Genomic DNA, 16,876 nt, shown 5'->3' with positions numbered 1-16,876 from the left:
AATTCTGGCCACAGTGAGAATAATTTATTTTATTAGTATTTAGTTTTCATTCTTTTATTTTCAAGCTCTTCCAATGAAAAGAAATATGCACAAAGGACTTTTAAAATCATTTTTATTTTATATTAAAGAGTAAATGAACACAGATGAGCTGCCAGACAACTGAATTCCTATTTGGGGATCAATAAAGGGATTCTTATACTTAAATAAACCCCCAAACTGCTTCTTTTCAGTGCTGTGAGGACTGCAATTCAAATTCTCAGTCTTCAGGCCACTACTCGGCTTTGCTATCGTCTGTACACACCAACCAAGTTGCCCACCTGTTCTTTCAGCCCACCCTAATATGACAGACTAGAACCAGCCCTGTGTATTGGGATTGTCTCTCTCAACTCAGCATATATATATAAATTTTTTTTTGCTGAAACTATTTTGTTTGTCATGTATAGTTAGCTATACTATGTTGCAAATAAACATTAATTTTAGACAACATTTAGGTTATATAATGTGTATTATTATGGACAGAGGCAGAAAAGCCAAGTTGAGATTACTGTACAAAGTGAGAATTTTATTTTCCTTGGTCAGGATATGTACAGTCAGTCCAGCTTGTATTTCCATAGCTGTAAATTAATACTGAACAAACAATAACTCAAACTGCATTATGAAAGAGCAGCAGCATCTTTAACTGGCTGTAATGAACATTTGAAAGATAAACAGTACCACAGTGCTTCAGTTTCAGCTTCAGTTTGTCATGTCTTTCATGTATTGGGATTGTCTCTCTCAACTCACCATATATTTTTTATTCGTAAGTTTTTATTTTTATAATTTTTTTTTACCAATTACTAGAAATTTCAGGCGACCCCATTTGAATTCCAGGTGATCCCACGTGGGGTCCTGACCCCAAGGTTGAAAAACACTAAGGCAGAGAATGAATGAACGGACGGTGCTGAAGGGAGAAACGGTGTTTATTAGACAGAAAAACTAACTTGAGGAACAAACAAAAACCTGAGGGGAGATGATGTCAGAGTCCACGGCACTGAGAGACAGTCCGAGAGGTATGAGAAGAAAGGGGATGAAATGATCTGGCACTGCACAGCCACAGAGAAGACCCTTATATTAGCTCCTGATGGTCAGGTCCTGCAGGTGTACAGCACTATGCAGGTGTGTCTGATTACTAAGGGAGGGGTCAGTGGCCACGCCGGAGCAGACCATAACAAGCAGTAGCGTGTGCAGTTACAATAAATTGGTCTCTTGTTTTTTTAGGTTGTTGTTGTTTAGCTTGTTGTTTTGTATGAGGCACTGTTGGCAGTTTCCAAAAATAAGTGTAAACATGTTCCTATCTTCCTAATTAATACAACACTTCATAATCAATCCTCTGAGTGAACAATTGCACTACCAAGTAAAATGAAAGGAGAAATATAATGAGGAAGGAGCCAAGGTAAGGAGTTAGTTGTACAAAACTCCTGGATGGGAATCAAACAAAGCAGCACTGCAGTTGAGAAAAGATCAATGAAACATTTATTTTCCTGGCAGTTTGTATCTGACAGATACCTAATAAATAATGTAGATAGATACACTGAAATTATTGATCTAGCTCCATTTTGGTTGATATGTTACTAAATGCTGAGGTCACACACATTACTTAAACTGGTATTGTATTCATGAAAGCATATCTATGCATTACTGCTATTTCTACATATAGTAACTTATAGATTTTATGGATTACTCCTAATAATTTTGTCAATATAGCATAATTCTTCTCTAATAATATTAAGTGCATTCTGTTCATATTATAATGGCATCCGATACATAGATCATACATAGAATACTCTTTTAAGTCTGTATATTTAACCATGAAGGCTCTTTGTATTTATCAAATGTCTTACCTTGAGACTATGGGGGGGGGGGGGCATGTGTCTTGTTTCCATGTAAACAATTCTTGATTATGTGCAGAAAACATCTCAGATCACACTTGAAGAAAAAGGAAAAAGGGATTTAACGAATCTACTCCAAGACACAGCAGAAGGCTAAAGACAATAAGAAGACCCAGAAAGGAAAATGAAATCACACACATCTGGACACAGATGCAGAAAACTGATGTTGCAGTGGGTTTGAGTTCTAAATAAATTGGCATTTCAAGCCTTCGCAAAACATTCAGCAAAAGCTATCAGAGGAAAAAAATGTCTGTTGCCTCTGGCTAAATGGTCCCATAAGGTATTTGATGCCTATATTTTTCACACGGATAAAACAAAGTTGTGTTGGGTCAAAAGACAGAGGGTGTTGTTCATGTATGCTGCAAAGCCCCTTAAAAAGAGCTGCAGTATGTGATATGGGCCTATAAATAAAACTGACATGACATTTATAGCAAACTCAGCAAAGTCAACACCAGTAAAATTATGCATTGACACGATGCTTTTATGATTAATAAGTTACTACAGCACTATTATAACAGGAACATTTAAGGGACCCTGCTAAGCCTACTGTGTGGTAATATGCACGTAAAATGCTTTAAAGTGAAAAAATACAATGAAATGAATTGTTCTCCTGTATCGTTATTCTACATTTCTGAGTTTGTTCCACGGATAAAAAATAAGTACAACACAGAAAATGTATCGTTTGAGACCTCACGTTCTCTTGCTGTCATTACGATTTTATTACAGGCATCGTTGTTGACATCCTTATTCATGGGGTCCTGAGTGTGAAATACGCGGAAGTGACAGGCGGAAGCAGCCTCGACGGAAGCGGTTTAGTCTGTCAGGGGAGGAAATTTTTGCAGAATTTGCCACAAAGAGGTTTATCCCATCAAATCATTCCCCCTCTCCTCGACATAAGCGGCTGCTGCGATGATCCTGTTAGAAATCAATAACCGCATTATAGAAGAGACATTGACGTTGAAGTTCGACGGCGCATCCAACGGGTGAGAAATCATTGTTACACCTGGCTAGCAGTGCTAACGTCAGCTAGCTTCCCCTTTAGCGATTTACCCACATACTTAGTGTGCTACTTTATATATAGAGATCTCACTTACAGCCAGTAGACCTATAGTGTTTACAAACGCAAATCATGTATGATTAGTGCATTTAAAAGAGTCGGAACGACCTTAAAATTAGCGCCCTGATTCGCCGTCAGCGGTTCGCCTAAAGCTGGGGTGTGTCTATACGGTCGTGGTTTAGCCAAAAATTACATCCTCACTCCCAGGCGGCTCTTTGCTATTTATGGACGTAGATAACAAATTAAACTTAACTATTTTCACGTAATGGGTTTAACATATGTCTTGAATAAGGTTTTAGAAAATGTTCTTAAGCTGTACACCAGAGCATGTTGAACATTTTGTAGCCTTAAAATACGTATATCACTCTGTTTATCATAAGATTAAAACAAAAACATATTTTTAATTCAACGTCTCTAAATTCCCTGACCATTCATGATATAATTTTAAATCATCCACAGGATTAGGCAGATACACCAGTATTCATCACTAGTGACACCATTTTATAACGACTCAGTTTTATGTCAGGATTAACGCATAGTTTCTCATATCCGCTTTCTTAACACGATGGAACAACGTAGCTGCATTTATAAGGCTGAAGTTGGCGTCTTGTATTATAAAAAGTAATTTATTTGCATGCAACCGCTATACAGGGTTAGTTAGCAGCTACTTCATCAGCTAACCATCAGGGGCGATGGCTTCCGCATTCTTTAAATCAAGCTGAGTCAAGTCTATGCAGCAGCAGCAGCTCCTTAAACATGCACAGTATGAACTGTAACTCAGCTGCATCTACCTGAATATTCGTCTCTGAAAACATCCCAGTACTATGCAAACGTGATCTAATGTAGTGCTACAACTTTTGACAATTTTTTCTTTAAAAAATCAATTAGTTGTTTGGTCATTAACATATTGGAAATGATAAATAATGTGGATAAGTGTTTCCCTAACTACAAAATGACCTGTCCAAATGTCTTATTTGGTCCACAACCCCCGCTATATTCTGTTTACTGTCATAACTAAGGAAAGAAATTAGAAAAATCATTTTTATTTACTAACTGGAACCATTTTTTAAAATGGCACTGACTGGCTGTCAAATTGCAGCTCTTGCTATTAGTGAGAAAAGGATTAGATCAACTGAAATGCAACCTCAAACAGCCTTAGTAGTTATATAACTGGAGGTGCTGTTTTATAATGCAAAATCAAAGTTGTTTTAAATTTTCCATATAGATAGTAGTAGATAGTAATTTTCCATATAGATAGTAAATATAGTAATATATAGTAAAACATAGTTTTAGTTTTTATGTTTGAATTACATATACAAACTTGAAAATAGCTGACTTTTTTTTTTCTAAAATCAATGCTACTTAATCAGTGTCTAATTAAGGATATTTTCCAATTCTAATCAATGTTTTTTTTTTTTCCACTTCACTGTTCTCTTGAATGACATTAGGTTTAATTACTTAATTCATTTTTTTTAAAAAGTTTTGCAAGCAAACATCTCCATATGTCTCAATTTATGTCATACATTTATCAATAGCCTCATAGCATAAGTCATATTTTTGGCCAAACTGTGATATCTGTGTAAATTTACTCTACTAACAGTGCTGCTTGATTTGGCATCATTGGCTATGATCTGAAAAAACTATGACTTAGGCAATTGTGCTATTAGGCTAATGAGAAACTTTTAAAGCTGTATCTCAAATGCAACAATTTTAAACTAAATACAATTTATGGGGAAATTAAATGTGAACAGTAAAGTCAAATGTATAAATGCATTAGGAGAGTTTGTACAGCATTATATAAATTAGCTAGAAACTTGTATTCTTTATGCATCATGCAAATCCTTATTTTGTACTTTTCTTGCAGAACCAAGCCAGAGGCCGTTGAAGTGACTTTTGCGGGTGAGATTGTTTGACATGATGCTGAATAACGGTTTGCAATGTACTCTACATGCTTATTTTGTACAGCAAAAAAAATTTAATTAAGTATCAACATTATGTGATATGCATATTGTGTTTAATACACACTTTTTGTTGAACTTGGCAATCTGTAAACATGTTTCTTTGTTATTTATGAGTTGTTCTTTAGCTTTAGCTTTGGCTTTAGTTTTACAGTTGTGTTAGTGTTTTGGGTGTTACCTCTGGAGGGATAGAGGTGTCACGAACCCCTTTTCCACCACAGGAAATTTTCCAGGAACTTTCAAAAACCTTGGTGTGTTTCCACCAAAATTTTCTGGGGAAAAACTTTTTCGTCAGTCCCAAACTTTCCCTAAAAACAGTTCCTGGTAGGAGGGTAGGACTTTTCAGATTCCCAGAAATTCTTGGGGCTGGGGATGTGTACTGAAGAACACTGACTGGTGGAACACAGTTGCGGTGTTCAAAGCTTAAGTTCAAAGACTATAGCCAGTGTGCAGCTGCAAACTTACTTCTTCCATTTCTACACACTTAACTTCTGTTGTGTTTTGGTCATTTGGAAAATGGAGTAAAAGAAGAGAAGCTGCAAGAAGTGGATGGATGACGAGGTCCATTTGCCAAAAATGCTATTCGGCTCAAGCTGGGCCAGATGTATTTGGCTTGTTGCTCTGAGTGTATTGCAATAATCTATCTGTCGACTCAAATATGCTCTTGATAATAAGCCTGGGCCTTATTGAACGTATTTGCTGAATGCAATCTTTTTTTTTTTTTTTTGGCTCCATCTTCCAAATGAATACACTCTTTTTAGTGTATTCTGTTCAAGCCGAGCATATCCAGCTGGAGCCGAGTCAAGCCCAGCATGTTTGTCTTGCTCCTACAAGTGCATTGCAATCATCCGTCCATCTGAATATGTTAAAGTACACGTTCAGCAAATACACTCAAAACAGCCTGGACCTTGTCAAATGTTTGCTGAATTCGCTCAGAAGAATTCAGCTGGACTTGAAGTCTGTGTCACATAATGACAGAGCCTCATTTGAATAAATTTTCAGGAACTTTGAGTTGAGGTGAGAACTCAAAGCATGCAGTTTTCCAGGAATTCTTTTACCCAGGTAAACAAGTTCCTGGTAATCTGCTGAAAAAGGGGCTAAGTACTGTAGTGGATTTGGATAGGATTCAGGCAGTCTGTCTTCACTCTGTTGGTGTTTAACTGCTGTATTTCACTCAGTATTCACACAAACATATGCTTTTTATAAAGTGAGACAGGCAATGGACTGAAATTAAAGATGGAATATAAAGTGTACGCTGTTTTAGTACATGATATGTAAAGTTACCAAGTTGTCATGGATTAATCTATCCTGTATATGTTTACTTCTGTTATATGTATTGACAGTATTCAGTATGAAATGAATGCAATGTTGAGAAGGTATTCATCTCCATGTATTAACTGTTTCTCTCTGCTACAGATTTTGATGGCGTCCTGTACCACATCTCTAACCCTAACGGGGACAAGACCAAAGTGATGGTCAGCATCTCCCTCAAGTTCTACAAGGAGCTGCAGGAACATGGAGCTGACGAGGTATGTTATATGGACAGTCGGTTAGGAAGCCCAGTAAACTGTGCTTGTGTCAACAGAAACATAAATATGGTGGTTTTATGGTTCGCTTTTTTCAATGACTTTTACCTGTTCTACTGTGATTGTGAAGTTTCTTCAGTCTTATGCATAATGTTATGTCTTGAGTTCACATAGACAGAAAAAAATTCTACTTAAATTACTGTCCATGTCAGTAAAAACCAACCCAGGTTCAATTTTAAACTTTGGCTGTCATCTTATATGAGAGTAAACACAGTTGACACGGATTCATTCTCAACATATTCAAGTAATGAACAGTAATATTTACAACATTTTCTTGTCATTGAAGTATTATGACTAATGTTTCAGCTTTCAGCTATTTTAATATCACATTTGGCAGCCACTGTTCACAAACCCATAACACAAGCCAGGGTGTCTTCAAGCCCAGAAAAAACCCTTAAGTATCTGACATGAAATAATTTCAGCTCAGGTGGCCTTGTGTTTTCCATCTCAAAGGTTTTGAGGCTCTCTTCTGTTCTGTTTTGAGCTAGCCATTCCTTACATGTGTTTGGTGATAATGTAGTTTCATTTTCTATTGATTACAGTGAGAGTTGCCTTGACTTGTACATATTCTCTGCAACAACAAAAAACCTCTGCCCTTAGAAGTCGGGCTGGAATGCATTAAGTTGGTTTCAGTTCCGTCATTGTAAGATGATAAATATTTATTTTAAAAAAGCACAGTAAGGTCATGATTACTATTTGCACATGCACCTCAGTGACAAAAGGTCTGTTGCCATGTAAGGAAGAAATCAGCGGCCAAAGTTGTCAGAAACAGGAAGTGAGCTGTGTGAGTCACCCCAGGCAAGGAAGTGCTGTGTGCAGAAAACAGCCACTGTATGAATGTCTTGGCTGCTATCCAGTTTCTTTCCTACTTGTTCCTTAAAACCAGAGAGAGGAGGGACCAGTGAATGGGGGAAAAACGGCCACATTCATTTATTGTGACCATGAAAAGTTTATTTGAGGGAAAGTCTTTATAGCACGTATTAGATGTTTTTTTTAATTGAAGGAAAACCCAGATTTCTTCAAACCCTTTAGCTCAAAGGACTTCCCTCTGTTTCAGCATAATTTTGTAAAGATGCTTTTGTAACTCTGATGCTCTGTATAATTTACAGTTAGAATCTATTTTATAATAAAAGTCACAACTTGTGTTTCAGCTGCTCAAGAGAGTTTACGGAAGTTTCCTGGTTTCACCTGAATCTGGTAGGTGCTTGCAAAGTTGCAACTCTTTTATAAATAAATAAATAAATGAATAAATGTATGTGTGTATGTATATGTGTACATATATATATATATATATATATATATATAGATATACATCTTATTTATGGCAATAAATCTGTAATATAAGTATAGTTTAAAACTGTGATGCAGACTGGACTTTCTGAAACAAAATATTAAGCTTGAGGTATTATGTTCATGTCAATTTCTTAATTACCGATAAAAATAAATGATCTGCTCCTTAGGCTATAATGTGTCCCTCCTCTATGACCTGGATGCACTACCAGCCAACAAAGATGAGGTTATCCACCAGGCAGGGATGCTGAAGAGGAACTGCTTCGCTTCAGTGTTCGAAAAATATTTCAAGTTCCAGGAAGAGGGCAAAGAGGGCGAGAAGAGAGCTGTCGTCCACTACAGAGATGATGAGTCCATGTATGTATTACAAGGGGAGCACCCACTTCAGACCTGACATTAACATGTTTTTCACAATCCTGTCACAAGAGGACAGCTTTAATGTTAGCTGTGAGTGCGCTACAGTTCCACTGAGAACACATTGAGATCTGATCACTCCACATTGGTCTGGACCGTATATGTCCACATTCTTTCGCAGTGTGAACATAAGTTTGTCCTGAGCCACATGGAAACACTGTTTATTCAGCTGAAGTTCCCCTCTTTCAGTTGCCATTTGCATCAGATTAAAGGGTTTCAAGAGCTCTGAAAACGCCAGAAAGCTCACAATGACATATGTAACGAGTACTTTGCATGTGTAATGTTTCGGGAAGAAAACATCCTTTGCTTCATTCACTCTTCTGACACTTCATTTGGTTGTGATATTTATAAAGATACATTACAAAGCAGGACTAAAAGCTAGTTTTTCCTAAGTCTTAACCTTAGCATAGATGAGCTTATTTGTATATGGAGCAGTGAAGTGAGATTTGATCCTGAGTGATCATTTGAGGTACATGTATAGCCACATTCTAATGCAGATGTGAATGGATATGTGTCAAGCTGTCCTCTTGTGTTCTAGTAAATGAAATATTTGTAAAACCCAGGTCTAAACAGGGCTTCAGTTTGAAATGTTCTGATTCTTGTATGCAAGTACTTAAAAAGTAATGGAAAGGTTTTTTTTTTAAGGTTTTGTTAACTTGCAAAATGTGATACTACACATTCATTTTGAGCTTTCCCAGACTTAGGTCCAATCCCAATTCACCCCTTGGCCTTCCCCCTTCCTCCTACTCCTACCCCTTCAAACAGAGTTGCAATGGGTAGGGGTTTAAACGTCCCTATATGAAATGAGACAACCCTTCGAGATAGGGGTGCAAGGGTACAGGTAGCCCACAGTTTGGTCCATACCTCGGTTATTGGGCCACTGTTTTGGTTCAGTTGTTTTGTGCATAAGGAGAACTTTTTTTTTTCTCCCAAAATTATATTTTTATTTTGTATGTTAGCAAAAACTGAATTTCACAGTAGTAACAAATTATACCACAAAACTGAATAAAATATCACTTTCTGTACTGAACAATAGAACAGTTTCGTATTCCTTAATTACTTGTATACAGTTGTATAAAACAGACACATCCACATATAAGGCCCAAAGGGAGCTTTTTTTTTAAATAAATGAATTCCTGTTCTGCATAGGGATGTAAACAAAAACGGCAGTATTAAAACACCACAGTTATCTACCGTACACATTTCCTTGTAATACTGTGTCACAATATTGTATGTGTGCCAGTGTCCTGCACCGGGTCGGGTACCCATGGGTACTTAAAAGTAAGTTGCTGTGTAGACAATGTGGTTAATCACGAGTCGGCTCACAGGTGTAATGTTAGGTTTAGAAAAGTGGTGGATCTGTGCAGGACTCTGATGTGTGGTGAGAAAAGCCACTTCTCTGTCCGCTGTCTCTCACTGAGGGGCAGGGTTTCCAAGCACTGCATGCTCACATGCATGTCCAGAGAGAGAGACTTGTGGGGGGCCTGTTACGTCATCAGCAGTCATCAATGCCGCTATAAACAAACAACTTTGTTGCCAAAAGCATTCATCATACCGTCAACAGCTGTAACCCTCTCTGTTGCGTGGGCTTTGAGCATCAACCGCAAAAGGCAGAAATGCGGTCTGTAATACATTGAAACAGCATTAAACAGATGATCAAATGACAAAGATGTTTATGACGGAAATACATACATTTGTGTTTCTTTCATCACACTGTTGCACTTTTTTGCTGCATTTACCCCTATCTTGCTGATGATTCGAACAGAATTATGGTCAATTTCTCATTCCCCTCCGTTTGTAGTGTGGTTCTGAAAAATCTCTGTTTCGATGGCCAAACAGCCTTCGCCTTAGCCCTTCCCTTCCTACTCATCAAGAAATGGGACACCACTACCCCTCCAACATGAACGCTCAAAATGGAGGAGTAGGGGGAGGGCCAAGGGGTGAATTGGGATTGGGCCTTGGACTCCTGTCTACACAATTTTTTGGAACTAAGTGCTTGTTTTGTCTCATCAGGTATGTGGAGGCCAAGAAAGACAGAGTGACTGTGGTTTTCAGCACAGTGTTCAAAGACGACGATGATGTCATCATTGGTAAAGTCTTCATGCAGGTATGAGACCACACACTATAGTCAAATGTGTAACTAGACATAATCATAATTATGCAAGTCATATGCATACTCCATGCAACAGTACATACTTTGTAAAGGTAGCTCCAGCACATACTGAAAATAAAAATAGCAAAGCATCCATTATTCTTATATCAGCAAGAACAGTCACAACAATAATACTTCTTGTAGAAATACATCTTATCAATGCATCTAAAATGAAAAAGTGTATACCATTTGGAACACAGCCTAAGCACCATATATTTGGTGAATATATGTGAAATTTGACACATTCTATATGAAGTGTTCTGTCCTAGTTTAATGCGATTGTATATACTAATGTAAATAGTGTACAAGAATGTTTGCATATCTTACAGCTGCAATAATGTATGTGAAGAACTCCAATTTAGATTACACTTCACGATTATATGTCTCAACATGTAGTTGTATTTCTGAAGTAGGTTGAAACCACCATTCACAAAAATGCTTCAAGCTTTGTGTGTCATTTTGCAAAAGCCTCTTTGTTACATATTTTGATATATCAGACTTTGCTGAAAAACTAATAGGATTAAAGTTACTTTATTACCTTGTTTTTGCTGACCATACGTGGTATATTACAGTCATACCTCAGTCTGATTTGCATATTTGTAGAGAAATGGCGTCAACATTCCAGAATGACAGGTGTCTATTAGAGGGGGCCCATGTGGTTACTCTAACCCCTTCAATTACCTCCTCATGATAGCTACCTTCATCCTCTCACCAAGTTCTTTTGTTGTGCAGCAAGTTTGTGTAGATGTAGCTGTCTGCTTTAATCGACGTTGACATTTCTGAGTCCTGTCTTGAGCGGACTTATTTTGTCTTGAAGAATTCCCACAGGCAATGAAAACAGTTTTCTAAGTCCAGAATTGGCATTGAAAGTACCTCCTTTTGAATCAGTAGAAAACACACTTCAGCTCTGGGGACATTTTTCTATTTTAGTAGCAGCATCAAGTGTAGTTCACTTAACAACAGAAGTCACTACGGCATTGTCACCGTTTCTACTAGTGATGTTTTTCAACACAGTAACAAATGTTACCTAGAGTTACTTCGAATAATGTAACACAGTTAAAGTAACTTAACTATGACTGTAGTGTTATTACAAGAAAAAACGAAACAATGGTCCTATGACATTTGTATTTCATGAATAGAGTTAAACTGCAGAATAAACCTGAAACAACATATCTGAGCATAAGACCTAGCTTACCTTCTAAGTTAAAATTAGCTGTAGCCTTTAACCAATAAACAAGCTATTTAACTCACTTGCTCTCCATTATTATAATACTAGTGAATTTCTGTTAACTATTAGCTTAGCTTAGGTTGTATGTTAATAGTACTTATAGCTGTAGCTGAATAAATAAGATGAGTAGCTAAATCCAGCAAGAATACTGGATTATCTCTGGTAGTAGCCTAGTTTACGTTCAAACTAACTAAAAAAGCTTAAAAAAAAAAATAGATGGATAGATAACAAAGCTAAAGTCTTACCATTTAGATAGCTGATAGCTTCACTTACAGCCAAATGCTTTACTTCATGAAACAAATGGTATAGAAAAAGCAACAGTTTTGCTGTTTTCTTTTTTTTCTGTTTTCATTTTCCCTTTTTAGAGTAGCTAACATAAATTAGTTTTTTAGAGTTAATCCCCCCTTTTACTTTATACTTCACTATGGCTATTTCACAAGAGTTATATGTGTCTGTGCCTGTGTGTGTGTGTGTGTGTGTGTGTGTATGTGTAATTTTTAATGTTATGGAGAACTTGTAAGTGAAAATGCAGCACTAATCTTACATAATTTGTATGTAGGAGTTCAAAGAGGGTCGGCGAGCCAGCCACACTGCCCCCCAGGTGCTGTTCAGCCACAGGGAGCCTCCCCTGGAGCTGAAGGACACGGATGCCGCCATCGGAGACAACATCGGATACATCACCTTTGGTCAGTGCCCAACGAGTATTAGCTTCTAGTCCAGCTGCACTGTTTCAAAAACATTATTTACTGAGTGTGAATATGCTTCATGTCTTCAGTGCTGTTCCCACGTCACACCAATGCCAATGCTAGAGACAACACCATCAACCTCATCCACACCTTCAGGGACTACCTGCACTACCACATAAAGTGCTCCAAGGTGAGTGCAAATAATGGACACATGTATTTCTATAACACAGTATTTCCTAATTCAGCTTTTGTTCTTGCCTAGCTCACAGATAGCTCAACATTGTATTATTTTTTATTTGAAGTTTTAGAGCTTTCACGTCAAACAATCATGAGCTGCTTGTCAGGATATTCACACTAAAATTTAGTCTGTTTTAATTACAGGTTACAAATGACTACTAGCTTCCTCCTCCTGTAATTGTGTTACACACTCTTTGAAAGACTGTGTTGTCTCAGGCTGTCTTCTCTGCAATAAACTCTAGTCACAGCTGAAATGAAAAGGAGGATCTACCTGACAAAGACCTCTTGTGCAAACCTCAGTGATCATACAGGTTTTAGGGCAGTGTGTGGGCCTTTCAACTCAATTAGTCATAAGACATAAAATGACACATGCTGTAGAAGCTCAACAAATGGACTCTTCTTGGCTGTAAACCTTAAATTAAAGGCGGTTTTCGAATTACTTGAATTTCAGAGATGTTTGTTTTGTTAGTGTTTGGTTTTCAGACAGAAGATAATGGAGCTGAATGTTACACCACAGACAACAGAGAGTCCACATTAGTAAGGCTGTAGATGGATTTATGGATAGGCGTGGGTGGGTTAACTATGAGAACTATGTGGAAAACGCCATTAAAAACTACAGGTGGCCATTATCCCCTTCTGAATAGAGCTACTCTGGACAATATAGAATAGTCTTCAAAGTAACAATTTGGGTGTACGTATTCATCCATAAAAACTTAACACCCCAGAAAAATATCACTGCATCACATGATCTTTTTGGTGATGTGACATGATTGCTATTTTGAAGCACGAATACTGGATGCCTCTAATGTGTAGTGTTCTTAAATGGCGTCTACTTCCTTTCTACAGGCCTACATTCACACACGTATGAGGGCCAAGACGTCAGACTTCCTCAAGGTGCTGAACCGCGCTCGACCTGACGCTGAGAAGAAAGAGATGAAGACCATCTCGTAAGTAGCCTCTGCTCCACTCCTCTTGTTGATCCTCTTTGTTTTTGTATCTGCTCTGTTGTTTAGACTCAGATGCAGTTTGTACACAACAACTATTTAGATCCAATCAAGTACAACGATACAAACCAAAGTTTGGATGCTTGTCAAATGACAATGTTGAATGTGATAACTGTGATCAAGGTATGTTTGTTTATAGGCTTTTTAGTCCATCACTATTCTCATTTAATGCCAAATATAACCACCATTTTCTTTTATAGTAGTTTGTTTTTCTTTTGTGCACTCAAAACCATGTACTGTTTGTCTGAATCAGTGTGTATTTTTTGAGATGTGTCACAGTATTTGCTCACTGTTGTATTTGTAGGTGGATTTTTTTTTTTTCACAGCTGTGTATTTAGCTCAAACAGCTTTGCACTTTTTACCATTTCATTTACTGTTTGAGCCTCATAGCCCAGACAAAACTGGCAAATTTATTCTGTCAGATTAGAGAGACTTTGTTATGTTTAACTGAAATAAGATGACTGCAATTATCACCATACTAGAAGAACCCAAATATTTCCTATTTCCAAGTTGTATTTACAGAAAAAAATGCTTAAAGTACAACAAAAATTTAAACACTAAAAGACCACACTGGACCTTAAAAGTAGAAAAATTGCAGAAATTTAAGCAAGTATGAGGGAATGAAAATGCAGTTATTAAAGACAGATTTGAGTGTTCTCACTCTTAAAATAATGAAAATCACCCCACCCCCACAGGGGTACTTAGTAAGCCATTGTTTTCTGGTTACTGGTTAAATCCACGTCAATATTTACTGGAATAGCTTATTCAGAGTTAAAAAGAGTTTATAAAACTTTTAATGACATTTCTTATCAAAAACATGCTTGAAGGGAACCCCTTCAAGTGTTGTCTTTGTGGGTTTCATTTCTCTTCTCACAAATCTTGGGTTCAAATAGAAAACAACAAAGACAGCCAAGTCAGTCTCAAGAATTGCAAAATTGAATTGGTATGTTAATCACACTGGACTTCTGCTGTCAGGGTACTTTGTAAGTAACTGCTACCAGATGTACAATTGCACAATTATTTTTAGTAACCTCACACCTTTTAGAAGTGGTATTTCCTATGCAGTCATTCAAAGCAGGGCATGTGTTGTATAACATTTGTATGGTATTAAATGCATGTTTCTGTTGCTTTACAGCGGAAAGACTTTCTCCCGCTGAGACCCGACCCTCCTCTCCCATCAGATTAATCCAAACGCGCCGCACTCGGACTCAAAACGCCATCGGACAGGACTCCAGGATGCCTCGAAAAGCCCCTCCCAGCCGCTAAAATGTGTCCACTTGTTTGTTGTGTAAATGAATAATAATGTTGGCTGTATTTACTGAAAGCCAAGTCTCAAGATAATGGAAATGGGCATTCCTTGCTTTGCAGAGTAAAAGAGAATTAATAGTCCTATATAAATATATATATGAAAAAATGACATTTTTGATACGATATCTTTTACTCCATTTGGTACTCTTGCTTGACCCTCAACCCTTACCATGCAACATCCATGTATGGATATTTTCAACCCCTCTCCCTCCCCGTCTTTGTGCTTTCATGTCGTCTGTACCATTGTCATTTGGAAAAAATGAAATAAATCACTCTTACAAAAATACATCCTGGTGCTTTGTTTGAGTGGCTTTATCATGCCTGTGCAACCACTGATGTTAATATAATGAGACCTGTTGTAATTTATTTTGTGGCAATATTACAGGTAAATCACAGATGAAAAGGTTAAATTGACCCCTAAAGAATTAAACAAATGGGTCTTTCTTCAATGATCAATGTAAAGTCCTACATTTCAAAGTGTAATTTGCTCTAATGACTTAAAATAGTCTTAATATGTATTCTGGTATAATTTTCTCCTTATTTTGCTGTTTTAGTTCAGGTTTTGAAGGTTTAAATGCTCTTGTTTGACAATCTTGCATCCATGACTATATGTTAATACAATCCATTAACCTTTTAAACTCAATTAAATGAACTTAAAATGTCTAAGATTTTGTGTGTTTGCATTTGTATTACTACCAGATTGAATGTTTCAGCCATTAATTTGCTATCTTATGATCATTCTAGTTGATCTAGTCATTCTACACACACACACACACACACACACACACACACACACACACACATATATACATATATATATATATATATATATATATGTATATATATATACATATATATATATATATATATAAATATAAAATTGAGGAACACTTTGAAAACATCAGCTCTAAATGGGGGGAAAATAATCTTTGATATCTGTTATGATACTGACTGAGTGATGTATTTAGGAACAAACTATGCCACATCATTTGAGGGAAATGAATATGATCACCCTACATAGGGGTGAAGTCAGACACCATGAAAATGAAAAAATGATGCAGCAGACCAGTCCATTCTGCTAAAATCTCATTGCAGCAACTCAAAATGATACTCAGCAGGCTAGTTTAAGTGGCCTCCACATGCTTGTATGCTTGTCTGATAGGCCTGTCGGGGCATGCTCCTGATGAGACAATGGATGGTGTCCTGGGGGATCTTCTCCCAGATCTGGACCAAGGCATCACTGAGCTCCTGGACAGTCTGAGGAGCAACAGGTCTCAGAGGTGTTCTGTTGGGTTTAGGTCAGGCTAGCATGGGGGTATCAATTCCTTCATCTTCCAGCTGTGCAAGCTTTGTTGCACCCAGGTACCGCACCGTGCACTCAGTAGAGATGCTAACTCAAGACAAATGAAAAACGAAAAAAACTAGTCAAAAATCAGAAAAGATGAGGAGGGAAAAAATGTCAGTGGCCCTTGTACAATCATTCCTGTTTTGGGGGGGTCGTCTCATTGTTGCCTCTCTAGTACACCACCTGTTGTTAATCTCATTAACACCAAAGCAGATGAAACTGATGAAGAACACCCCCCCTTCCTCTCTCTCTCTCTCTCTCTCTCTCTCTCTCTCTCTCTCTCTCTCTCTCTTTATATATATACAGGGTGAGGAAGCAAAATTTACAATATTTTGAGGCAGGGATTGAAAGACAGTGTATGACCAGTTAGTTTATTGAAAGTCATGAGAATTTTTTTGCCACAAGAAAATTGACATAATAGAAAATGTTTTTATTCTATGTGTCCTCCTTCTTTCTCAATAACTGCCTTCACACGCTTCCTGAAACTTGCGCAAGTGTTCCTCAAATATTGGGGTGACAACTTCTCCCATTCTTCTTTAATAGTATCTTCCAGACTTTGTCGTAATAGTTTTGCTCATAGTCATTCTCTTCTTTCCATTATAAACAGTCTTTATGGACACTCCAACTATTTTTGAAATCTCCTTTGGTGTGACGAGTGCATTCAGCAAATCACACACTCTTTG

The 16,876-nt window shown here is 37.4% G+C and overlaps 1 protein-coding gene across 1 annotated transcript; it reads left to right on the top strand.

Annotated features, from left to right (window-relative positions):
- The first annotated feature begins 2,696 nt into the window (after positions 1 to 2,696).
- arpc2 (actin related protein 2/3 complex, subunit 2) lies at positions 2,697 to 15,238 on the top strand. The gene is made up of 10 exons (XM_030155803.1): positions 2,697 to 2,911; positions 4,850 to 4,884; positions 6,360 to 6,472; positions 7,681 to 7,726; positions 7,990 to 8,176; positions 10,247 to 10,340; positions 12,173 to 12,299; positions 12,389 to 12,489; positions 13,383 to 13,483; positions 14,676 to 15,238. Exons 1-10 carry the CDS (start codon positions 2,838 to 2,840, stop codon positions 14,695 to 14,697), a joined length of 900 nt encoding a protein of 299 aa, XP_030011663.1. The 5' UTR covers positions 2,697 to 2,837; the 3' UTR covers positions 14,698 to 15,238.
- Positions 15,239 to 16,876: the final 1,638 nt, after the last annotated feature.

Source organism: Sphaeramia orbicularis, chromosome 2 (assembly GCF_902148855.1).
Source record: "Sphaeramia orbicularis chromosome 2, fSphaOr1.1, whole genome shotgun sequence".
Lineage (NCBI taxonomy): Eukaryota > Metazoa > Chordata > Actinopteri > Kurtiformes > Apogonidae > Sphaeramia > Sphaeramia orbicularis.
This window is presented reverse-complemented; position numbering and strand designations above follow the sequence as displayed.

Bases quoted from the DNA above. Each gene is read 5' to 3' on its own strand.
- arpc2 (XM_030155803.1), top strand. From the start codon at position 2,838: ATGATCCTGTTAGAAATCAATAACCGCATTATAGAAGAGACATTGACG. The intron at 7,727-7,989 runs GTAGGTGCTTGC...TCTGCTCCTTAG, and splicing joins CCTGGTTTCACCTGAATCTG to GCTATAATGTGTCCCTCCTC. The intron at 8,177-10,246 runs GTATGTATTACA...TTGTCTCATCAG, and splicing joins TACAGAGATGATGAGTCCAT to GTATGTGGAGGCCAAGAAAG.